We start from the raw sequence: 26,342 nt of genomic DNA on the forward strand, positions 1-26,342 counted from the left end.
GACTGATTAGATTCTGTAACAATGAATTGAAGTTTACATACTAAGTTGTTAGGTTTCTTCTACTTGTAATTTGCATATTCTCCACTACTCAGTCGTCAGTGTTTTATGCAGTGTTTTGTATACTGGTGTTTGTCTATTTGTAATTTTTCGTTCTGTCTTAATTTTGTCGGTCTCTATTAAACTTATAAATTATGATTCTCCTTCTCGTATCTTTTTACAATGAGCAACGACTGATTCAGATAAATAAAGGCAACAGTAGTATACCGCTGTTCAAAATTCATAAATCGATTGAGAGAAAACAAATCCGGGTTACAAACTAAAACCGAGGGAAACACATCAACTATAAGAGGAAAACAACGAAATAACAGAACACAGAAGTGCAACAAAAAACAAACAACAATGCAACATTCATAGAAACGAACTATTAAATATCAGAGTCAGACAATTCGTATATGTAGAGTCTAATGCATACCTTTTAGTTTTAGCGTGAAGTTTTAAGTTTCATATTTACTTTATTTGTTTTAAATTTCAGGTTGAAAGTGATGTATCAAAATATGTTTCTACATTCCATAGAACCTAATCAATTCATAGATTCCCCTGAATATGATATGTTTGGTAACTATGAGACCGAAGAAACATACCAGGTAAGATTGCCATAGATTCCCCTGAATATGATATGTTTGGTAACTATGAGACCGAAGAAACATACCAGGTAAGATTGCCATAGATTCGGTTGAATGTTAACGATGCAGAACAGTTAACATCGCCTATAGTATAATGTGGATGGCCGTTGATACACAACATGTAACATCGTCTACAGTACGGTATGGTTGAATGTTAACGATACAGAACAGTTAACACCGCCTATAGTATAAGATGGTTGATAGTTGTCATACAAAACAGTTATCATCTCTAAAATTGTGGCATGGTTTGATGTTGTGATACATAGAAGGTAATATTGTTGCTACTTTGGCATAGTTAAAGAACAGGCTACATCTGTCATAGTATACTATGGCATGCAGTTGTGGTGCATAGTAGGTATCAGCTTCCACAGTAGGTTATATTTGGATGTTGCAATACAGAACAGGTAGCATGACCTATGATATGGCTTGTTATGTAACCAGCAACTGTGGTGCGAAGAAGGGTTACCCAGGGTACGACATTAAAAAAAATAGTGGTACGTCAAAGGTATAATCTTCACAGTATGTCGTGTTTCGCGATGTGATAAATGTAATGTACGATAGAAATAAACACTTCGCGTCCAAAGAGCTTTTCTGGATTCACTTTCATCAGGAACGCTCAAAGAGTACGTTTTAAAATAAAAATAAAGTAAATTATGAAACTATTAAGACATGAAGGAAACTATAACGTGTTCAGGTAAAAATAGTTTTAACAGAATAACAACATCAATTTATCTCCTTTCATTTAAAATGTATTTATACTAAAAGGAAGGCTATTTACAATGAACTAAAGATGAAGTCATCAGTTTTAATAATCCTACAGTCTGTCTTTGAAAAAAGACTTTTAATTGGAAACTAATGTTTGGTGAATATTTAACTGATTCTAGACATCATTAGACTATTGATAAAACAATATAGTTTGAATGAAAAGCAATGAAGCTCATGAAACTAGTTTTACCCATAAATATGAAACACGGATTTATTTGTTAGTACAGAAAAAAACGAAGACTATAATATATCTACTGAAATAATTTGATCGAACTTCTTTAGGATAAAAATAACCTTTATTTGTATTTTCATAGTCAAATCGTGATTATTTTTTCTTACGAAGAAAAACTTTATTACATTTTTTTGGAAACGGCAAAGACTGGAGAAATGACATTGTTACATTTCTTAATTGTCGTTGTCTTGTACAACTACAATAACAATATCTGATTTCATTTATACTAAAGTAAATGACTTTTTACAATGAAAGAGTTTACTTCAATGAGCTTATTTGTTCCGTGGAAATGTCATATTCGAATTTCCTTGTCGTTTTCAAACCATTTAGAACGTCCTTTTGCTGCGAAAATTTAATGTTGTACATACTTTATATTTGTTACTCTGTCAAGATAAATGATCATTCTTTCATGATAAATGATCAGAAGTTCACACTTAAAATGGGTCTATTCTAAATATGGACCGTAATAACATAAAGTGCAATGACTGTACACTAATATAATTCATCTTCTATGCTTGACAATCAAATAGTAACTTTCTGCCGTAACTAGATAGGTTTAGAAATGTATAAATTTATATAGCAATTAGTTTTCCTTTAAAATCGTATTTCTTCATAAAAAGTTATTTGTTATTTATTCTTTTCGTCCTACATTTGTTATCGGCTGATGCAATTATTTTTTAATGACTTTAGAGTCTACATTTGTTGTTTTTTTTAAACAAGACTGAGTGGAAGACGTCTTTGAACTCTCATCGGTATTTTTCCTCTAAATTGCGAGATAATAAAGTATGTGTATATACCTAAGGAAATTTACCCTTTTTGAAAAAGCTGTAAAGAACTTCTGTGTTTTCGGAGTACAACATACCACCAGCAGTAGTATAATTCTATTGGAAGCAATCGCTTCATTTGGAGTACCATCGTGTAGGTCGTATGTCAATCGCATCATTTGGAGTACCATCGTGTAGGTCGTATGTCAATCGCATCAATTGGAGTACCATCGTGTAGGTCGTATGTTAATAGATGATCGTACTTGATTTGTAAATACAAGATCTTAAAGTGTCAAAAAAGAAACAAGTTTAGTACAAAATCATTTCACGATGACAATCAAAAAGGGTAAAAAAAGAAACAAATTTAGTACAAAATCATTTCACGATGACAATCAAAAAGGGTCTTAAAAGGTAAATAAATAGTTCTCAATTTGAAAGTTAGAATTGAAAAATGACAATCCTTTTTAAAAAATACAAAAGTGCCCTAAGTTTTCTAAGTTGAAATTAACATTTTCATAGAATGTCTATTAATAGTTATTGTTATGATAATAAAATTATCCACCTGTCACCTGATTACGTACATCCCGACTTCCTTCATCTTTCCGTATGAAAAGAATCTGTGTTCTTATTATAGTATGTAAAAAAAGTTGTTCCTCGTCTTCTTGTATACTATTTTCACACTTTTTGATATTTGAATGACAATTTGGAAGGCATGACAGTTTGCGGATGTTCTTTTCCTTTCATACCAGATATCAATAATTAACAATTCAATATCAACTTAGTTCCAGAACAAGAGTAACAAACTAGATGTCCTATAAGTCCGCCCCCATGGTACTATCCGCTCTGTAGCAAAAGACATGGCGCCAATTAAATGGTTCTTTGTGCTTATAAATGTACAGATCATAAACGTATGTTATTGTGTCATAACCTCCAAATTGATTTTGACTGTTTTATTTGGCTGATTGGGATTGTTATGTCCCCAAATGTTTAATACTTTTTACCTTTTCAACCTTTTGATTTTACAAGGGTACCTAAAGAAGTTATTCCAGAAAAAAAACTTGTTGTGCGCTTTGGATTCCTATCATGTTTTTTTCATACAGTCATATTAAGACTTTAGATGGACAGTTGTTTACTCTAGAAACGATCATACATGTAGCACGTAATGTCATCTATCCTGCGTGATCTATTTAAAAAACTTTGATTTCGCCCAACAAACATATTGTAATGTGCCTTTATATAATTCCGCTGATTGGTACATTTTAAATAAATTGATGTAAAAACAAAATGTCAGTGTATGCCTTTCCCCCTAATTTGATTAAAAGAAGCATTGAATAATTTGAATGCTGCATTAAACAATATAATCAAACCAATCCCTAGTAATTTTATTTTGAAAACAAATTCACCGAGTTAATGCATATGTAATGCTTGTTTGATTGAATTTTATTCTTATCAAATTTAGAAAATCTTCTTAAATTAAGGAATGTATCGTCGTCATGCAAAGCTCTGATGACTTGTCTGGGTGTCGCTATATTTTTGATCAAGTTTGGTTATAATAGCTTTTCAAATTTTGTATAAAGTTTTGTATTTTCAAATATTATATTCGTGCATCACTGAGGAGACAAAATTGTCGAATGCGCTTCTTTTAAAGTAAAATTGCCATCGTGAATGTTATTACATGAATCACCGAAGCACTATCATGCAACAGTTGCTGCTGATATACTCCAGTCATATATTTTCTAATATTGATGACCCTTCTTTGACCTCAAGATATATCTATTGGTTTCTGTTCAAACCATAGACAAGTGTAATACATTATGGCAAGATCTAAATTGCCCCAAATCAAGAACAGTTTAAAATAATTTATGAGGGACTATGAAAAAGACTGCAAACAATACCTTTTCCTAAATGAAAAAAAAAATACAACAAAAGCCAACCATGAGTATGGGCCAGTGTTAAATTAGTTAATTGAAATCTCAATTTTTTTCTGTCGATCAGTGGTCTACAAAAAAAGTACATTAAAGGACATACTATAAAAATCAGTACGGAGAAAACGTTCATAATTAATCTGTTATACTAGTAAAATTGATCATGAACAAAAACGCAACACAAGTACAAGCAAAACGTCAACAACCAATATCGTTTCGAAGAAAATGCGCAGTAACTTAAAATAAGGTTAATGCTCTGATATGAAATCACGTCGTACCTAAACTATAAAATGCGTGGATGTTCATTGGTAGAGATTCCATACAGCAATTACAGTTCAGCAAGGCACTATCTTGTGTTCAATACCTTAAATACTTAATTTCAGAGGACTATTCTTACCATCAACTTCAATTGAAATTTATTCTAACCTTCTTACTAGTACACTGTTCTTGCTTTTGTAATTTTTGTCATCAATGTTGTATGAGCCCGTATTTCAAAGCATTTCGTCCAGAGGGTATCCGAACACGTTTATCCTCTTTCGCATCAAAAACTTATTTGGCTTTCCAAACTGTCTGGTCCGAACGAAGAATTTGATACAGAAACTTACTTAGTGTGTAGATGACTCGTATGTTAAATGATAATATTAATATTATACCTAACATATAGAGAGCTATACTTGTTAAATTCTTCAGGAAAAAAATGCTCGTTTTGTCTGGTTATTGGTTCTCTAGTTTTTTTTTAAGTGTTTTAATTGAATTGCTTAACTAATATGTCATTATATAAATTGAATTCTTTTATTGAGTTAAATGAGCTGACAAGTTAAATTCAAAATTCATTTTGTATCAGATACTTTTACACGAAAGAATTTTATGAGTGACAATAAAATAAGCAGCTTTCTACAAACCTAAATGGGTTTAATGATTAACTCATTGTGAAAAGTTTATAGCAATTACTTTCCCATGTGTCCATTTCAGCATTATTTCTTCATTTTAGTGATAAAACATTGTTCGCCATAAAGTGGGTTTCACAAAAAGTACAAAATTCTAAAACTGATATCGTTCGAAGCATTAATCTTAAATCATGCATAATAGTACTCTCAAATCGTACTTTCGTGTTAATTTGACCTGTTGACACAATTTGTAAGGCATTTCTGTTATTCAATGTTTACTTATTTGTGTTATATCTCGTCTCACTATTTTTGATATGTACCACCTTTGATAAGTGATAAATTTTCACTTCTGTACTCGTACTGAGAACAACAAATTTATTTATTTTGTAAAAAAATGTTTCCGTACTCCTAACAACAAAATTATTATATTTAAATTTACCATTGTACGTTACTTTATTTAACGCCATTTTGTCCCAGGTTAAAGTTGTCTTTTTGACATTGTTCTACATCTTTTTTATTAATATTGTATTTATATTGTGTCATAGTTCAAACTTATTCGTTCAGTGTATGTTTACTTGTTTTTGTTTATATGTCTTTTTGATCGAGTTAAGCCATTTCAATTGATATTCTATTGTGTGTCTTTTTATGTTGTAATGTTACACTACTGTTTCAGGTTAGGGTGAAGGTTGGCGCCTGTTAAAACGTTTAAACCCGCTGCAATTGTATGCACCTGTCTTAAGTCAGGAGCCTGTTGTTCAGTGGTTGTCGTTTGTTGGTGTGGTTCATAAGTGTTTCTCGTTTCTCGTTTTTTATATAGATTAGACCGTTGGTTTTCCTGTTTGAATTGTTTTATACAAGTCATTTTGGGGCACTTTATAGCTTGCTGTTCGGTGTGAGCCGAGACTCCGTGTTGAAACCGTACTTTGATCTATAATTGTTTACTTTTTGCACATTGTGACTTGAATGGAGAGTTGTCTCATTGGCACTCATACCACATCTTCTTATATAGAACACTTGTTTTGCTCGACACGTGAAAATATTCGCAGGCATAACAAGTTTCTGAAGTTTATCCTGATCAGCATATTCACAAGCTATGCATTTGTTTTGTAATCATCCATTGTCAGCATATAACCTGTTAGAAACAAATAAAACATATTTTATTGTAAACCTCAGGAAAATTCAAACCTGTTATTCCGCTGTTGATAAAAACGTATTTTTAAAGGTTTTTTTCTTTTTTTCTTTTTCATTTTTTATCACATAATGTCATATATTAAATACGCAGATTTTCACGTGATTTTTTTATTTTATGGGAGGAAAAAATGAAGTTTTTTTAAAATAGTAATCAACTATTTTTTTATCTCTTGGAGAAAAACAAAACAAAAAACATAAAATAGATGGGAAATGGAAACAGGTACACGTTTCCGCAACAGTGAAAATAGGACATACACATTACTGGTAGTAACTATAAACCAATCAATGATATCTACTAGGTAATGGCAGCAAGAGAAGACTTAAGGATGTACGCTACTCTATTTTTTTACTTTTTTGGTCAGATATTCGGAATCCCCTAGTTTTATCCATGTAGTGCCAAAGAAAAATTTGCCCGCTAATCCCTACTTTTCTTTTCATAATTTTTTTACATATAGTTTTAAAAACCATTTTTGAAACTCTTATAAAATCCTTGTTATTTTTTCATAGTTTTTGAAAGAAATAGGTGCCAATGTTAAATGCATGAAAACTATAGAGAGAATCATTTCTAGTCAAATGTTCAATTAAATATATCTCAAAAGCAAGGACACGGACCTATAGTTTTTTTCGGCTTTTTTAGTTCAGTTATTTATATACTATCAATTCAAAACATTCATTTAAAGGCTTGTACTTGATTTTCATATGATGAAGACATAATCTTTCAATCAGTTTAATTGAGGTCTGGAGCTGGCATGTCAGTAACTGCTAGTAGTCCTTTGTTAATTTATGTATCATTGTCATTTTGCTTAGTTTCTTTTGTTACCTATTCTGACATCGGACTCGAACTTCTTTTAAACTGAGTTTTACTGTGCGTATCGCTGTGTGTTTCTTTATTCTACATTGGCTAGAGGTAAAGGGGGAGGGTTGAGATCTCACAAAACATGCTTAACCCCGCCGCATTTTTGTGCCTGTCCCAAGTCAGGAGCCTCTGGCCTTTGTTATGTCTTGTATGCTTTATAATTTTAGTTCATTTATATGTTTTGGGGTTTAGTATGACGTCCATTTTCACTGAACCAGTACACATTTTTATTTAGAGGCCAGCTGAGGACCACCTCCGGGTGCGGGATTTTCTCGTTGCGTTGAAGACCCATTGGTGGCCTTCGGCTTTTATCTGCTCTTTGGCCGGGTTGTTGTCTCTTTGACAACATTCCCCATTTCCATTCTCAATTTTATTGTTATTTTGAAATTTGGCTTTATCTGTAAAATACTTATTTCAAACGGGATATCACATCTTCGTTTTTACGTTGATTATGTTTATAGAGCCCGTTAATTTAGATACGATCCATGTTAATCTATCGATCCTTTGAATTAATATATAAAATATCATTCATATCCAGTAATGAAAACTTACGGTCAAACATCCTGCAATGTCAATTCTTATATTTAGCCATTACACAGGGTCGTGTTTTTATTAGACTGTTTATGACGTCTTTACACTTAAAATACATTGGATGTGCACTGATTGATATTTTAGTTTGGAAATCCAATAAGATGCATCAAAGGGTTGTAATTGGCTTTGAACTAGCTTTCAGAACTGCAGGTACTCTCGATACTGTTCGTCTTTGGTCTTTTGTTTGTTGTTTTTTGTGCTATTTGTCGATTTGATAAGTCAACTGTTTTTACAGTTTATACTCTTGGTGTGCTGCTACACCTCTGTCCCAGGTTAAGGTGAGTGGTGAGTACTAGCTAATATGTCTTACCCCGTGACATTCAATATGTGCCTGTCCTAAGTCAGAAGCATGACATTCAGTGGTTGTCATTGGTTGTTATCATATTCGTTTTTGGTTTTTTGTTTTGAACATAAATCAGGCCTTTGGTTTTCTCGTTCGAATTGTTTTACATATAGTCATATAGCTTACTTTACTTTATTAGTTTTGCACATTGTTAAAGGCCGTATGGTGACCTATAATTGCTTAGATCTAGGTTATTTGGTCTCTGGTGGATATTTGTTTCATCGGCAATCATATCACTTCTTATTCTTATATTCAAAATAGTTCGTGAACCAATGGCCATCAAACACTAGCAGGGATTCAGATTAGAACGGAAACTAACTACAATCTGTCAGTTTAAGTCACTTGACACACAGATCAGTTTCCTTTCCCTCTGCACAAAGCACCTTAAGTGTGAAAATCAATTTTCTATTTCTTTCCTAGGCGGTTTTATTCCTTTTTTGTCGCGTAGAAGTTTGATTAGTTATCTAATATAACCCAGCTCCAATAAATAAGACGGAAAATTTAAATGAATACTCTGACTATTTATAAGACTAGTATTTATAAGTCAACAATTTTAAAGTGCGTCGGCTTATGAAGTTGAAACAGTCTAAGTATAAAGTAAACACAAATTGATATGTCTTATTTTAAATTCGAAACAGCCTGTTTCACATCAAAACATAAGATTATTAATGCTGACAGTTGTGAATGCTATTTAGAAGTATTCTGGTAGTGTATGCTAGTGTATATTAATCCCATCAAAATATTTTTGGCATCTAGATGTTAAAATCTCTAAAGAACTTATGTTTTACTGTATTTGTACGCTTTTTACACTCTTTAAATGAATTTATGGTATAATGATAATTATGTTAACTATGCAGACTATTTTATTAATGACCTAATAATTTGATTAGGCTCCGTGTTGAAGGCCGTACTTTGACCTATAATTGTTAATTTTGTATACATGGTGACTTGGATCGAGAGTTGTCTCATTGGCACTCATACCACATCTTCTTATTTATATATGAAGAGTAAACATACAGTCTACATCAAAAGACAAAAAGATATAGGAAGATGTGGTATGAGTGCCAATGAGACAACTCTCCATCCAAGTTACAATTTATAAAAGTAAACCAGTATAGGTCAAGGTACGGCCTTCAACACGTCAACTTGTCAAGCTCTACTCGGCCATTGTCTAAATTAAGGCGACAATAGTTTACCAATGTTCAAATCTCATAAATCTACGACATATCAATGTAACTAACAAAAACTCAGGGAATCGCACAAACTCTTAAAGGGGCGAGACCAAGTGCGTCGACAGGATAGGCGTCTCCTGCTATGCGTGCATCACCCGCCATGTCAATTCCCACTCCGTCAAAAGGTCACAATCGGGAAAAGGACACAGTCGGTAAAATTATCTAAACAAGAAGCAAACACTTCCCTTTGTATTTTCTCCCTGTTTTTATAGACATATGGAGTTTTAAAAATAACAGAAGTTTGCTAAGACCATATAGTCTGATCTTAAATCATGATTATATGCTTAACTCTTTTCTGTCATATATCTCATATGTCAACTCTCTTTACCTGACTTAATTATGGGTTTTGTAGTTCCTGGTAATAGCACTGATATTTAAACTACATGCAAAGGCATTTACTGATGTTAAAACAAACGATGATTTATTATTTCAGGTGTCTATTGTAGCATCTGAAGACAGCTTTCTTCTGACAATGTCTGTCATAAAACTTAAGACATATCTAGATACCGATCCATTTATCTCAAATGTGTTTTACAACGTGGTTGGAAAGGACATTAGCAACAAGCTTTATCAAATCCAAGAATTGTTATTAAATAATCCAGACTATATGCAAGCATTGCCAAGTCGTCAGTCATCTATGGTCAATCTGAGAAGTGCCCTTGTAAAACAAAACTCTTCAGTTGCATTACCGGTATATAAATTGAATTGTTTTGGAGTAGACCTGAAAGGTGAATATTGAAAATTAACGTAACTGTCATTTATTTATTGTAATGGTAATGATAAAAAAAAAATTCCCCTTTCACTACGATTAAAATATAGTTTGTTGTTGTTGCTAATGGACATTTACCCCACATCTCGTTTGTTTCAAATTTAGAACATGCTTAATGCTGTTTAGTACTATTCACAGTTCTATGAAGCCTAGAAATTGTATATGTTCCAAAATGCATTTAAAAAATAGTAATTGTTGATTTGACAATTTTCTATTTGTTTTTCGTTAAATCAAGTTTTCAAAACCTATCGGGCTTTATATGCCGTATAGTTAAATGTCATGTTTTAATGACACTTTTCCAAAAAATTTGATCAATATAGAATATCTTTATTTTGAACTAAAGTATGATCAAGTGCATACATTATTGATTTTAATATGACGAAGACATAATCTTTCAATCAGTTTAATTGAGGTCTGGAGCTGGCATGTCAGTAACTTCTAGTAGTCCTTTGTTCATTTATGTATCATTTTCATTTTGCTTAGATTCTTTTGTTACCTATTCTGACATCGGACTCGGACTTCTTTTAAACTGAGTTTTACTGTACGTATTACTATGTGTTTCTTTATTCTACATTGACTAGAGGTATAGGGGGAGGGTTGAGATCTCAGAAAACATGTTTAACCCCGCCGCATTTTTGCGCCTGTCCCTAGTCAGGAGACTCTGGCCTTTGTTAGTCTAGTATGTTTTTTTGATTTTAGTTCATTTATATGTTTTGGAGTTTAGTGTGACGTCTATTTTCACTGAACTAGCACACAATTTTATTAAGGGGCCAGCTGAGGACCACCTCCGGGTGCGGGATTTTCTCGTTGCATTGAAGACCCATTGGTGGCCTTCGGCTTTTGTCTACTCGTTGGTCGGGTTGTTGTCTCTTTGACATATTCCCCATTTCCATTCTCAATTTTATTAAGATTTCAGTTTAAATGATCTTATACAAATCATAATTTCGTGATTTTCAAATACAAAATTTTTTGTGTTTGCTTTTGATTTCAGATCACCAAAAGCCCTACCTGCAAATAAGCAAAAATTAAAAATTAAACACTCAAAATGGTCGGATTGTTATTATAATATTTCGAAAACCTCCGGGATTTTTTTAGTTTTTTTGTGTTAAATTCAATTTATGATGTAAACTTGAAAAGTTCGTGTCTGTAAAGTATGGAGAGCAATGCAAACAATTGTATGTGTATTTTTTTCTTTATGACTTACATTTCAGGTTGGAACATCAATCATAATTCCAGTGCTGAAGAGACAGTAACACATTACCCTGTTGAAACTTTTGAAAGTCAAGTATAAGTGGAGTGATACTATACATACTTTTGTTATATCATAGGTACCAAAGATTGACCAAAGAACATGGTGTATAATAAACATAAGATGCTCAACATACTTTTGTTTATTTACTTAAGAAATCTTTACAATTAATTAGCATTAAGGTATTCGTACCGTACTGAAAACGAGAAGATGTGTTATTCATTTTTCTGTTCAATATATATATTTGTGTGAAATGTGACTTTTTTTATACAGCACAATTTCTGACAAAGTAGCTCCTTTCTCAAAGTAATATTCCACCAAATTTGGTTTCGTAGCTTCACAGATTTTACGGTATTGATTAATAACAGTTGACCATAAAGAAGTGTTCAAGTATTTGTTCCTCCCCCAAAACAATTCCGTCGTCTTAACTAATTATACTTTACAAAATTAACGTATCTGTTGGTAAAGTTGGTGAAATATTTAAATTTGATTGGAAATTGCCTTCAGCTGGCAGTGCTGTTTGTTATCGTTCTGTTTTCAGTCCTTCCGATTATATGTTGATACAATCTTCTTGATGACCCTCGGCTCGTCTTTTCTGAATATAGCATAAAAGGCAAACGTATATTCTAAAGATTACCATAGCAGAAAACTGTACATAACATTATCGTTCTGATATGCGTGAAATGTTTGCCGCTGAACATTGAACACCAATCCCTCATCATCCTAAAACGTACAAACATATCTTTCATTATCTATAAAAGAGTCCCTCGAGCAGGTACTGAAATCTTTAGTATTTTGGCAGTGTTTTGAAATGCTAATTTTGAATTCTTTAGAGCAGCATGCTTTTCAAAGATATATCACAAGGCATAGCATTGTGAAGGGACAAGCACAATCAAAAATAGTTCAAGCTCCAATCCCCACACTTAACTACCGTCCCTTTAGAAAGAAACAATGTGACTGGAAGCATTGTTAGTAAGATTTGATATAAAACATTGTACGTGCTTGCAGGTGAACAAATCTCTCTTATAATTTCTAAATCATACGAAGGCCACATGTATTTAAAAAAAGTAATGCATAAATACTATGAAAAATCATTCCGGTAACAATTGATTTGTGTATAAAAGATTCATTGAAGTCAATTTGCTATAGTGTGCAGATTATCTGACAAGTTTTTGTTTTACTTCAATACCGATAGAAATAACAATATCCACGTTTTTTTTTCGGAACAATTGGTTAAAAAGGTACAACTGTACACAAAAAAATTTACAACTGTACATCAAAAAAGGTACAACTATACACAAAAAATATACAACTTTACACAAAAAAAGGTACAACTGTACACAAAAAATATACAACTGTACACAAAAAAGGTACAACTGTACACAAAAAATATACAACTGAGGTATAGCTGAAAGTTCAGTGAAATGATGTATAAATGACGTGAAAACAAATCGGACACCACTACGACACGAAGAGTGAACAAGTCTGATTACTATACTCAATGAATGTCCTACGGATTGGGAATAGTTCAAAGAGGTCGACAAAGCACTGTCAACGGTAAGTAGATGCGTCCCGTAACATTCGGGAAACTCAGCCGATTTTGTCTAGCCGGATTACAATTGTGACTATGTCGTAATAGATTCTGCTGTATCGGATCAAAATCGTAACAATGTCCTGCGTTGTTTGGACGGTGTCGGGACGGTATTCTGTGGAACGGGAATGATCTGCAGAAACTTTTCATATCCGTTTCTTGTCGATTGAACTAGGAGTTCTGGTATGATTGCCAACGCGACAACTATCAATCAAAGTTTAAATGAAAAGGATGTAAGCAATTATAGGCCAACGAGCGGCCTTCAACAATGAGAAGAACTCATAACGTATAGGCTCCGACATGAAAAATGTGAAACAATTCAAACGAGAAATCCTACGGCTTAAATCACAATAAAATAATTTACAAAACATAAATACGACAGACATGAACCAAAGACAACCACTGAAAACAAGGGTACCTGTAAAGTGCAAAACGAAATAGAAACGGAACGGAACAAAACAAAACGAAACGAAACGAAACGAAACGAAATAGCGCAAAACGAAACGAAATGGAACGAAATAAATATTTATTTTATAATTTTAACTTAAATCTCTGCCAAATGTCTTATAATACAATATTTGTGCATCTGAATTTCATTGTTTTAGTTGGAACAAATCAAATGAAACCGGCAGAGGGCCGAACGTTTATTTTCGGGGGGGGGGGGGGGGGGGGGGGGGGTCGTACATACCGGTGCTTACTGCCTAAGTGTTAACTTTTCACACGTCGTTTTGAATGATAAAAGTTTTTACGGTAAAATATTACCCTAGAAAGAAAAAGGGGTGGTACACCTGAGATAAATAATATAAATAGGACTATATTTCAGAAATGGGATATTGAGGACACGCAAGTGGGTCTCAATCTAGATTGGTTCTATGACTAAATGAAGGTATACACAGACGTGCCGCTGGAATGGGTCCCTTTTTATATTTAAATAATATTAATGGCATACACTGAATTTCACTGAGGTCAAATATCAATGGGTCAGTAATTTTCATCCTCTAAATTATAATAGATGTTTGTTTAAATGCTGTTTTTTCGTTTTTATTCAAATTAAGATATCAAAACTTGTACTTGGATGGAGAGTTGTCTCATTTGCACTCATGCCACATCTTATTTATATTGTATAATATGTGATTACTGAGAAAACTATGAATGACGGAAACGCAACACAAAATTTCATTGAAATGTAACCATTCTTTTAAGACCAAAGACAAATATGCAGTTAAATGGTTACACAATGTTGATTATGGCTACTGAAATGTTCCTAAACCGCATTTTCCTTCACCAGCAGACTGTATTATAGCTATATACAGTAAGATTACTAAGTGTACGCACACTCGCCGGAGGTAAGGAGATTTAAACCTAAGATAAATCCACTGCAATGGGCTTTATTTTTCGGAATTTTGGCAAATTCTGCTAATTATCGCGTGCATAGCGGGAAAGTTGATCTCACTGAGGATAGCATCCATAGCGTACTCAAATCAATAATTGATTGAAATTGTAAAACCCGACCCGAAATAATTCGATTGAGTTCCCTAAAAAGATCAGAAATTATCCAGCATTTGAATATTTAATTTAAGCCTTAAGTATCAAGAAAATAAATAGATCATACCCTAAATTATCCGAATTTAACTTGACACAAATCAAATAAAATTTTACTAAGACAAACATGTGACAAAAGGGAATTTGCATAGAATTACAAAACACGTACCCGAAATCTGACATTCTGACAAAAAGGCTAAGCGAAATCTGCTTTCAATACCATTGCAGACCCGAAAGACCAATGCCAACCCGAAATTTCTTGAAACTCACAAAAATGCCCAGAATTTCCTCACATAAACAAACTGTAGTTATCCCCCAACCCTCCCAGTTCACCCGAGAAGACAGCCATCACTCGTAACCAACATAAGTTTACACATCCATACCTAGACCTGACAGCGAATAAAAGCGTAAACAATGATCTATTATTGATGCTTTCGTTCGATATGGGTGAGTCGCGGCTGAACGTCAGTCCGGGAGCAAATATTTCATGTTCACGACAACAAATAAGGGAGCTACCATTTGATTTTTATGGGGGGCTAGGATGAAATTTGAAAAAAAGGCAGGACAGGAGTTTTGAGTAATAAAAAAAAGGCAGGATGGCAATTTATGTAAAAAAAGTCAGGATAAACTAATAAAAAAAAGGCAGGACCGAATAGAGTGAAAAATAAAAAGGCAGGACAGAGATTACAACTACAAAAAAATGCAGGACAAAATTTGTCATCCTAGCGGACCCATATATATCAGTTCATACTGTCTTTCCCTATATTGGTACATATAAAGACATTGAGCGGTGACATTTAAGTTGAAATTGTAAAAAAAAATATTTGTTTCGTTTCATTTCGTTTCGTTTTGCTGTATTTCGTTTCGTTTTGTTTTGTTCCGTTCCGTTTCTATTTCGTTTCGCACTTTACAGGTACCCACTGAACAACAGGCTCCTGACTTGGGACAAGCTCCTAAAGAATGTAGCGGGGTTAAACATATTTGTGAGTCCAGATTGCGTCCAGATCTGTCTGGTTACTTTCTGGTATCTGAGGGATCGCATTAGGGAGAATCCGGAATGCTGTCGGAACAGATTCGGACGTTTTTTTTAAACATGCAAAAGATACAAATTGGATAAGAATCGGATGGAGAATGGGATAATCGGGACGAATTGACAGGAAACGATCGGATTGGGATAATCGGGACGAATTCGACAGGAAACGGCTGGATCGGAATAATCGGGACGAATTCGACAGGAAACGGCTGGATCGGGATAATCGGGACGAATTCGACAGGAAACGGCTGGATCGGGATAATCGGAACGAATTCGACAGGAAACGGCTGGATCGGGATAATCGGGAAGAATTCGACAGGAAACGGCTGGATCGCTTCTTGAACAATGCATATGATTGTTGTCGTGATCAAATAAATGTTTTTGAAACTTTTAATAATTTCAGCAACGAATTACAGGACTTTTATTATACTTTTTACTATTTTAATCGAGAATGGTCCTATTAAGGACGGCAGCAGTTAAAAAACCTGAATGTATGACTGAGGCTTTATTGAACAATCAGTTCTTTAAAAACCAGATGAAAAGATAGTTCACTGCATAGTATCTCTAATCTCTGTTGCTCTTTTTTCGTCTCTTTTTTTGTTGTTGTTGTTGTGTTGTTGTGTTTTTGGAGAATATTCCTCTTTACTGCCAATCAATAAAACAACGACCATACAGGAACAAGTTTTTTTTTTCCTTTTTTATTAAATAAATGTTGTTTTAATTCTGTTTAACTAATTTTCAATAAAGACAAACAATTATTTTTTTTCACTTCCCCTCTAAAACAATTGATTTTTTATCAAGAAATTTTGAATCGAACAATTTATATATATAAAAAAAAAAACAGAAAAAAGACATGTTCCCACAAAAAATGAATGGTCGGTACCTTACTTGATTTCCATATTCCGTTTTTCAATGTGACCTAAACTAAAATTAAGGTATAAGATATGTCTGCATACCATAGCAATTAAAGATTGAGAACAGAATTGGTCAACAGACCATTATTATCCATTACAGTATTATGCAACAGTTAATCGCCAATGTTAGCCACTTCAGAAGTTATATCTTGGGAATTTAATTCTGTATTTAAGCAGAACATTATAAATCACAATCGTAGTGTCATTTTACTACAAGTTTGCAAAGAAAGCAATTTAGCTGTATTCAAATGAAAGTCATTTCCTGGAAAATTCAGAAAAAAAAAACATAAAGAGGAGATGTCTACGAAATGTTATTTTGCGATTAATTGGCTTTGCTTGGGAAAATGTTAAACTCCAACTTAAATTGCATCAATAAAAGCAAATGTCGAAATTCAATTTTTTTTTTAATTTAAATTCTGTGGAAAACTACAATATGCATCAATAACGAGAAAATTCAAGAAAATATGTTTCTAAATAAAGATATCTTTTTGTTATATTTGTAATAGAAAGCTAAATGCAATTTTAATTTCACCAATTTACTTTGATTTGAAGAAATGATTTCTTCACACTTCAATTAGCAAACTCTCATTTGGGGAGGAATGTAAAATGTTTAAAATTGTTGTCAATCACTTGGCCCTTTTCATGTTATATATCCCAGATATTATTGTTCAAGATTATCAGAGATAATATTTGCCGACTCATTCAATTGTGGATTTATTTTTCCCGATTACGTATAGTATAGATTTTTGAATATGGTTCTGGAATTTTGATAGAGGAATGGGGTCTTTACAAATTAATGCCAAAGTTCCAGTCCATCCTTCAATTTTGGCGGCTAGCTTGAGTCTAGCTCATTAATGATCTAATGGAAAGACCTTCTAATTGTACTTTGAACTGAATTTGATTCAAAACTTTTGAAAATACTCACAGCAGGCACTTTGGATTAAAAAAATAGGGTTTCATACCATTATGGTTATGATCATAACAAACAAATAGACAACATACAAACAACAACAACAACAACAACAAAATGATAATGAGATTTTATTCGGTATAAGAACCATTAATGCATTATTAACACAAATAATTAAGAAATGTGCGGACTATAATTGTATGTATAACAGGAAAAAAATCAAAATAAATGCTCGTGAAAAGCAGTATGTGAAGTAGTCTGACCCTATATTAAGTGAGATATTTCAAGATGAAATATTGGTGCATTAAGAAAGTGAAATAAAACGAATTTTGACGATTTCTTTGAATTCTAAATCATTGCCATTTACGCACAAAATAGGCAAAACAAAGAAAGTTTCTATTTAGACATGGTGTTTTATTATTCAAGAAAAGACTAATGGTGTTTGGTTGCCCTTGACATTTTCTCCCACTTTTTGATTTAGGCCAAGGAAACATAGAGCGCAGGATTCGACAAACTAAAATCCTGCATGTAAGTCAGATATTTTACTTGTTATAACATAATGTTACAAGATCTTGTTGTCGACACATGCGCTATAAGTTTCAGTTCCTAACACCCAATGTTTCACCATCCGTGTTTTCTACGAAATTGTTGGGGAAAGATGGTATTTCTGCTAATGTTGACGTCATAAAAACACTAATGCGTTATATTTGAAATGGATCTATTTCCTATCTTGGTATTGTATTGACAACATCGCCTCAGTGTAACTAGTGTTAATTAAATCAAAATTTGAAATTCAAGCTAGAAGTATGGGGCATATTGGGGATATTGTACCTCCTTTAACAGACATGTGAAAGACTTCATTTCTTTAATAGATATTCATTGTTCCAAACGTTGAGTACCTGTTATTTTTACGCAATTCCTAGGTATGAAATTATTCACATAATATAGTTTATAGTCTTTGTGGTCATGGTGATGCGTTAATTTTCTTTGTCGGAGTATTGAAGAACTTCTTGCAACTTTCAAGCTGATTGATATCAGATAAATAGTATTGAGATTTATCCTTTTAACATTATGTATCAACATTTTTATTTCAATTATTCTTCTCAATTGCAATTTTTTCTCTCGTATTTAGTGTATGATATATGTTCTTTTAGTGTTGACGTGATATTGTGTTAATTTGTTCATTCGGTATTTTCTGAAGAGTGTAGTGAGGTATTAGGAGCCGGAGAAGCTAGTCAATTTCCATATTCCCATGTTATGTCTCATTACAAATAATGATAAATCTTAATTGTGATTGTCTGTTTAACTTCCAGTCATTGTTATAATTGTAATGTCAATTTTACCAACAGTGAAGGAAAGACAACTTCATCAGATTAACGAACAGTTAGATGGTACAATGTATATACCACGCACATGTTGACTCAATGATTTAGTTAGCATCAACCAATGCACAATACATAAATTTGACTTGAATATATTGAGAATATGGAAACTTCCCTAAGCTGAATAGCATAGGAAATCTGGATTTTCACGATGAAAAATCTATTTACAATTTGTAATCACACATATGTCTGTCTAAAGCTTTTTTTTAATTTATTAGATTAAAGCATGGAAAACTATCAGCCTTTGTTTTCTACGTAATTCTTGTGACATCTTGGTTTTCTCTGTCTTATTATTATCTGAAAAGGATAAAATGAGAAAAAACTCTTATAGTGCAGTAAAAATAGTGTCACACAAAATACTAAGTACAAAGTAATACAAAAGTAATAAATATCATGATAATACATCCAATTAAACGGTAAAAGTTATGTTGCATGCTTATATATAGAAATAAGAAGATACGATATGAGTGCCAATGAGACAACTCTCCGTCCAAGTCACAATTTGTAAAAAGTAAGCAATTATAGGTCAAAGTACGGCCTTCACCACGGAGCCTTGGCTCACACCGAACAGCAAGCTATAAAGGACCCCAAAATGACTAGTGTAAAACAATTCAAACAGGAAAACCAACGGTCTAATCTATATAAAAAAAAAAACGAGAAACGAGAAACACTTAAAAACCACATCAACAAACGACAACCACTGAAACAGGTTCCTGACTTAGAACAGGTGCAAACAAATGCAGTGGGTTTAAACGTTTTAACAGGCGCCAACCTTCACCCTAACCTGAAATAGTAGTGTAACATTACAACATAGAAAGACAAACTATAGAATGCCAAATGAAATGTCTTAACTCAATCAAAAAGACATATTAACAAAAACAAGTAAACATACACTGAACGAATAAATTTGATCTATAACACAATATAAATACAATATTAAATAAAAAAGGGGGGATGTAAAACAATGTCAAAAAGACAACTATAACCTTGGACAAAATGGCGTTAAATAAAATAACGTAAATGTTTCACAAGAAGGTATATCAATAGTTAGGAACAATATCTTGTTTAAGGGAGATTGCTAAATGTCTAACAAAAACAGATTTAAACATACAATAAATGTTCTTTCTGTGTGTGATTGCGATAACCCAGATTTATTATTCTTCGTGTTTAAATGCCAGTTTTGATAGGTCAATACCAGATAACATTTTACCCTAACTTGGATCAGTGGGCAACTCTTTAAAATCTTAACCCCTCATTTTAATCATCAAAAAGGTGTCAGAACAAAAATAGTAAATTAAAAAGACAACAATAACAGAAATTTCAGTATATTAAATAAAATTACACATAGCTAAGAGGGCGATAGTCTGAGAGCAGATCATGTAGCTCTTCGGTTTCGCTTGGTTGAATTTTTTTTCTCGTGTAACAATTTGCTCTATCTAAGTTTTATAATTAATTTTAATTTTCTTTGACGAAAATCATGAGTGATGAAATGTTGAAAGATATCAACTTTCGTATTTTGATACTGAAATAGATAATCGGGGAGCGGTTTGTTTTTTTCTTTAATAACATTAACGGTACAAATTTTCTGCACCAGATGCGCATTTCGACAATAAATGTATCTTCAGTGATGATCGAGGCCAACATATTTGAAAATCCAAAGTTTTCTTTTTAAAATTTACCAGAAAGGATAATGTCATACCTCTTTTTTTAATAAAGCATATACAAATAATTGAATAATCATTTTTTGAAGTGTATTAAATTTTTATCTTTTAAAAAAGTATAGCCAAAGCCGACAAGAAATCAGAGCTTTGCATGAGGGAGATATATACTTCCAAAAATTTTGTAACAGCAAAGCTTAATATCACAATATCCGTATGTTCATACCAGTACTTACAGTAAGGTTGTAACCAGTACCTAAACATTGTCTAGTCAACCTGCAAAACACATCTTGTTCCACAACACATATAAACACAACGGTAATCAGGTCCGTGATGATGACACGTCGCATCATTGTGACATGACAGATGAAAACTACATTTACATCCTTGTCCAAACATGTCATCTCCCCATTTAGGAACAATAGTGACCTGCTCTTGTGACCAACCATGGACCGGTGCAGGAAGAATTGGTTGGTGTCCCCAAACAGGATGTAATTTGCCATTCTTTGTAGGTTTGGAGAAGACTGTAATACAACAAAATAACGTTTTAAAACGACGACATCAACAACAACAGCAATAAAACTACGGATAAATGCGGAAGAGCCAATACAATGAGGAAATCCAACGGAACGATTTACTATTGAACAACAACAATGCTGTTCTGATATTCTGTTATTTATTTTGGGAGTGTATTTAGTAATATGACTGATCAATAGATGTAAACATCTACCAGAAAAGACAATGTTATACTTCTTTTGTAGTAAAGTATATAAAAATAATTGAATTTATCATTTATGGAGTGTTTAAACTTTGTATGTTTACGATGAATTACGTTCTTTTTGACGTTCCTTTTAATTCGGTTAACAGTTGTTACTTTTGACAATGTGTAACATTACTTCCACACAATCTTATCAAACAAAAGTTCTCTTTTTCAATTAAATGGTTCTTTAAAAAACACCCTGTTGCAAATTTATTTGATATAAAGCCAATTTATGCTAGATATATTTTTAAGAACTGTGATGAGATGATTAAAACTGTAAATTTTCTCCTTGACAACATACATATGTAAAAGAGAGGCAAAGGATACCAAAGGGACATTCAAAATTACAAGTCGAAAATAAACTGTAAGTTACGGCAATAGCTATTATCAACAGGTTGTAGGTATTCCTCTGGCCACCAATTGCACCTTTAAATAACAGACTGGTTCTTGTATTTGTATGGCCAAACTCAGTAAAAATTCTGTGTCAATTCCATCTGTTTGAAAATTTAATAATAACACTTATCGTTACTTTGATGACATTTTTACTTTAAATAATAAAGAATTCTCCAATTGTATTGCGGAAATGTACTCAATGGAACTGATTAAATCTAGTATGAACAACAATAATTTTTCATTTCTAAATTTAGATATTTCAGATTCACAAGGAAAAATCTATGTCAAAAAGTACGATGAGATGATTTTTCGTTCCCTTTTGTAATTCGTTTTGGACGGTGATTTTATAATTCAAACAAAGTAATCTATCATGTTAACTAGTCAATTATAATGATATGGATTCCGTTACCACAAAATACTTGAATAATTTAGATACAAAAAAATGGTTTGAAAGTTTGTGTGCTCTTGTAAAAACTTTATTACAAACGGGATAGCATATCCTAGTTTTTAGCGAGTTATGTTGTTTAAAAGCCTGTACAACTTAGGTACGATCAATGTAAGTTTATTAATCCTTTGAATAAACTTATTCTTGGAGGTTAACAATTTAACATTGTAGTATGATCTTTGAATATTTTCTTTATTGGTACAAATATTGATTTGATGTTAAAAAATTAAAACATGATTAATTATGTAATGATTTACAATTATGAACACTTATAGTCCTACATCCTGTCGATACTAACATTTTGGGTTTGCATAAGGTCATATATTTCTCAGATTATTAATGATGTCTTTACACTAAATATCTTGGGTGTGTACTGATTGATATTTTAACCTATGAAAAATTTTTTATTTAAATTCGGTTTTCAACTAGCTTTCATAAACTGTCAGTTAGTATTTTAAGCTCGATACTTCGAGCAAAAGTGCATACAAACCAAATCGTGTGTGAATCAGTGAGAAAAACCGGTAATGACGTTTTAAAACTGACCGTATCTTATTATTTTTCGTATATCACATAAAAGTAGTACACACTATATATTTTTGGAATCAGTGTATGAAATAGTTTATCTTCAGTCACCGATAGTGACTCTTCAAACCGGAAGTGCCTCTTCGACCGAAAGTTACTGTGTTCTCCCTTGATTTGTAAAAAGTCTTTTCTGCATTTTTATTAAAGTTATTTGAACTGTAAGTATCAACAAATGGGAATTCAAAAGTGGAAATACCCTGAATTTTTCTGTGAACAATTGGTGTTTAATATTGTACATTTGTATGTTTGCTTAGTCGATTTGATTTAGGAGACCATTAGATTTTTTTTTATCGCTACAGATTGAAAGCTCTCTTCAACACAATTGCCTGTCTGCTTTCCTTTATACTGCAATATTTATAACAAAATACGTTTTGTTCGCTTGATCTCAGTTCGACAACCCGAAAAATGTGATAATTTCTGAATACGTCATATATAGATCTATAAAAGAACGAACACAATCGTTTTGAAGATCATTTAATATGAACATGGAACGATAAACTTTGTCTAAAAATTAGAGAAACATAAATCAAAACTAAGAAACAGAAACAGAATTCGCCACCGTATCTCGTCCGATACGATGTTTCGTTAGCCCCCAAAGGGTGACTGGTGAATACAAATATGGTCACTTAGTTATTCCTCCGACCGGCAGTAAAACCCTTGCCAAAGTGGTGCATCTGTTTGGCTGTGTAGGATGTACATGTACGCAGCCACGTCCGGTCAGAATGGGGACCTTGAATCCAGTGCCTCAAGTAGAGAGTGTGCTGCGCTCTCTGCACGTTAAAAACCTTTGCAACCTCTCTTTGAGGGGTCCGTAGATGACCAGTTACAAGGTAAAATTTCTGTTCCTATCTAGTATACCATCATTTTCCACTCCAAATTTCCCCGACCTTCATACCGGACATGCTCTATTTCAGGACCTACCTATTGTGCTTATTGTTAATTTGTTCTCGTCCTGAACATGTAATATTTGCCACTGAACGTTACACAAATAACAATCAATCAATCAATCAATCATGTTTCGATAGTTGAATTTGAATAATTAAAATGCTCAGCAAGTCTCGCGATGTAGTGGTATAATATAAATCTATCTATTTAATGAAAAAATTCTCTTCAAGTGCTTTACAAATGAATACATACCGCCTGAACTTGAAAACAACAGAAACTCTAGCAGAAATAATATCCAAACAGCAGGCGAAACCATTTTCTCTCTTTCTCTGGATAACTTGATTTTGTTAAAAAAAAAAATTGAACATCACATGTTTTACGTTAGATAAGAAATATCTTGACACATAATATTATTGTTAATACAAGTACATGAAATTGACATTTTATCAATGAGTATTCGGGATGTTTGGTGGTTTGTTTGGGTTATGATGTAATTCCTATTTGTGACAGGTATGTTGTAGACCAAAGTTTTATCATACGATAAAAATGTTTTTAAAACTAGTCATTTTGTGCTCATTTATGATGGATTTTGGAAATTCAAGTTCATTTCCTATATACAAGGTGATACGACGTGCCGCTGGAATAGGTCACCTTTTCAAGCTTCAAAATATGTGGATAGGTCGGGAAAACTATCAGAAATATATGATAAGGTCAATAAAGTTCCCATAACTTCTTCGTCTGTCATTTTTTTTGTTGGTGTTTCTCTCTTTTGACACTTTGGTATTCCACTCCTACATTGCACACCACATGAAAACCAAACAATATGGGAAAAGGTAACATTTTTACCTACGCAATATATGAAAAGGTATACATTTTTAAAATCTAAATTATATGAAAAGGGTTGGTTAACAGAACCCCAGCGGCACCCCTATCAATTAAGTATCGAAGTGGCCTCCCGGGGGTTAAGTTAGCGTATGTTTAAGAGAGTTATCTATCCTTAACTAGTTATTGCGGAATACAGTCCGTATTTGGTTTATGTATTAGTTTTTGTTCTCTGGATTTATTGTGACCATACATATACATGCGTTTGTGAAATAGAACTTTATTAACTTGAAAAGTAGTTTATTATGTATGCCAAAGTAAAGCATAAAACGATAGAGCACTCGGTTTTTAAGTAAGCACATACACTGTGGATTTTCATTTGATATATACTTAAAACAAACAACATTTAAGCACGATCATGTGAAGTTATCGCCAGCAGGTAGACGACCATGCGGTCGGACACGTGGAAAGGATTGCCTTTCCATTCGAAAAGTTGTCTCCCTCTGAAAATGCATTGGTAGACTTTCTATTGATAAATGTACGTATTTCGATGTTGGGTGATGATAAGTTTAAATACAGTGGAAAAGAGGATGACTTGTACACGAATCCCTCGTATCAAGAAATTACTATTCAGGCTAGCCTACACCTTTGTTAACAAATACCTGACGGGTAAAACATCGATAAACCATGATTCCGGAAATCTTAATTATTTGCCTGCCTTCGATGATGTAGCTAATTCTATTAACGATCAACCTCTCAAAAGAAAACCATCAAAGAAAAATAATATGGATACTGAATTAGCCTCCTGTAAAAAGTTTTCAGGATATCCCAAAGACAATGGCATCAAATTTTTAAAAGAGTTTGAATAATTCTCTACACTACATGAGCTTGATGATGCAAAAATGTTATCTGCATTTCATCCCTCGTCTCCAGGGCCCAGCGCTAACATGGTACAACGGACTAACTTCTGGTTTATACTGGGACACAATTAAAGATCGTTTTATCGCTAAATATGTTAAATTTAACTGGGAAAATCCATCCGTTGTTATTGAAAATTATTTATTCAATAATTTGAAATTGAACCCCTGACAAGAAATTGAAGATTTTTATTGTCAGCTTGTAGAAAAAGCAGAATTGCTTTCCAAACCTTAACATGAAGTTATGTCGAAATTTGTTGATGGATTTCCTGATTAACTTGCATTATGTCCGCGTAAGTAAACCTAACGATGCATGAGACGCTTTGACAATAGCGAAAACCGGCGAATCGTATAAATACAGGGAATGTGACAATAATGTAGCCGCTGCACGAGATATTTCAACAATACAATCGGAAATGTCTAGTTTAAAACATCAAAGGAATCATCTGACCGTGCTCATGAACGACATAAAAACACAAAATCAAATATACATCAATGTAAAACCACCAGGGGATCAATAGTTTTCTCGAAACACATATCCAAGCGCACCACGCCGAAATTTGCCCTGCTATAAATGTAATGGAACAGGACATTTCAAAAGAAATTGTAATTGGAACGGCACGGGAAATCTCTATCCTCAAAACATATGCCAGTTATGTACTCAAAATGGACATGTGCTTTGCAGTGTATTATTTTCGAACAAACAGTTCAAAATAATGTAACAACAACGCTGCAGTGTCAAATATGTAGACAACCGTCAATTTCAGAAGGGAAACTCTCTCCTCTTGGGGGTGACACAGCACGCTCTCCTAGGAGACAATCTATAAGTGCTTCAAGGATTCGGAGAAGATTTCGATCTCGTGTAAATAAATGTATGAATGTAAATAATCATGTTTGTGTTGAAAATACATGTACTAATGAAAATGATGTAATGACATCGTCCGAAAATGACTGTAACTGATCCCTTTATTTCTTCAGACTCGAAAATTTTATATCTGACTGTTAGTTTTGATTCTTTGAA

The 26,342-nt window shown here is 33.0% G+C and overlaps 1 protein-coding gene and 1 long non-coding RNA gene across 2 annotated transcripts; one reads left to right on the forward strand and one right to left on the reverse strand.

Annotated features, from left to right (window-relative positions):
• The first annotated feature begins 660 nt into the window (after positions 1–660).
• On the forward strand, positions 661–11,622 carry LOC127725795 (blood vessel epicardial substance-like). Its single transcript, XM_052233080.1, has 3 exons — positions 661–712; positions 9,903–10,197; positions 11,450–11,622. The coding sequence occupies exons 1-3, from the start codon at positions 677–679 to the stop codon at positions 11,527–11,529; spliced, it is 411 nt and encodes a 136-aa protein (XP_052089040.1). The 5' UTR covers positions 661–676; the 3' UTR covers positions 11,530–11,622.
• A 6,009-nt stretch (positions 11,623–17,631) lies between these two features.
• Positions 17,632–23,904, reverse strand: LOC127725925 (uncharacterized). The gene is made up of 3 exons (XR_007993279.1): positions 23,835–23,904; positions 20,754–21,041; positions 17,632–19,156 (listed from the first exon to the last, which is right to left on the reverse strand). It is a non-coding gene; the product is annotated as an uncharacterized LOC127725925 (long non-coding RNA).
• Between the last annotated feature and the right edge of the window lie 2,438 nt (positions 23,905–26,342).

Source organism: Mytilus californianus, unplaced genomic scaffold (assembly GCF_021869535.1).
Source record: "Mytilus californianus isolate M0D057914Y unplaced genomic scaffold, xbMytCali1.0.p SCAF_15, whole genome shotgun sequence".
Lineage (NCBI taxonomy): Eukaryota > Metazoa > Mollusca > Bivalvia > Mytilida > Mytilidae > Mytilus > Mytilus californianus.

Bases quoted from the DNA above. Each gene is read 5' to 3' on its own strand.
- LOC127725795 (XM_052233080.1), top strand. From the start codon at position 677: ATGTTTGGTAACTATGAGACCGAAGAAACATACCAG. The intron at 713-9,902 runs GTAAGATTGCCA...TTATTATTTCAG, and splicing joins AGACCGAAGAAACATACCAG to GTGTCTATTGTAGCATCTGA. The intron at 10,198-11,449 runs GTGAATATTGAA...CTTACATTTCAG, and splicing joins TTTTGGAGTAGACCTGAAAG to GTTGGAACATCAATCATAAT.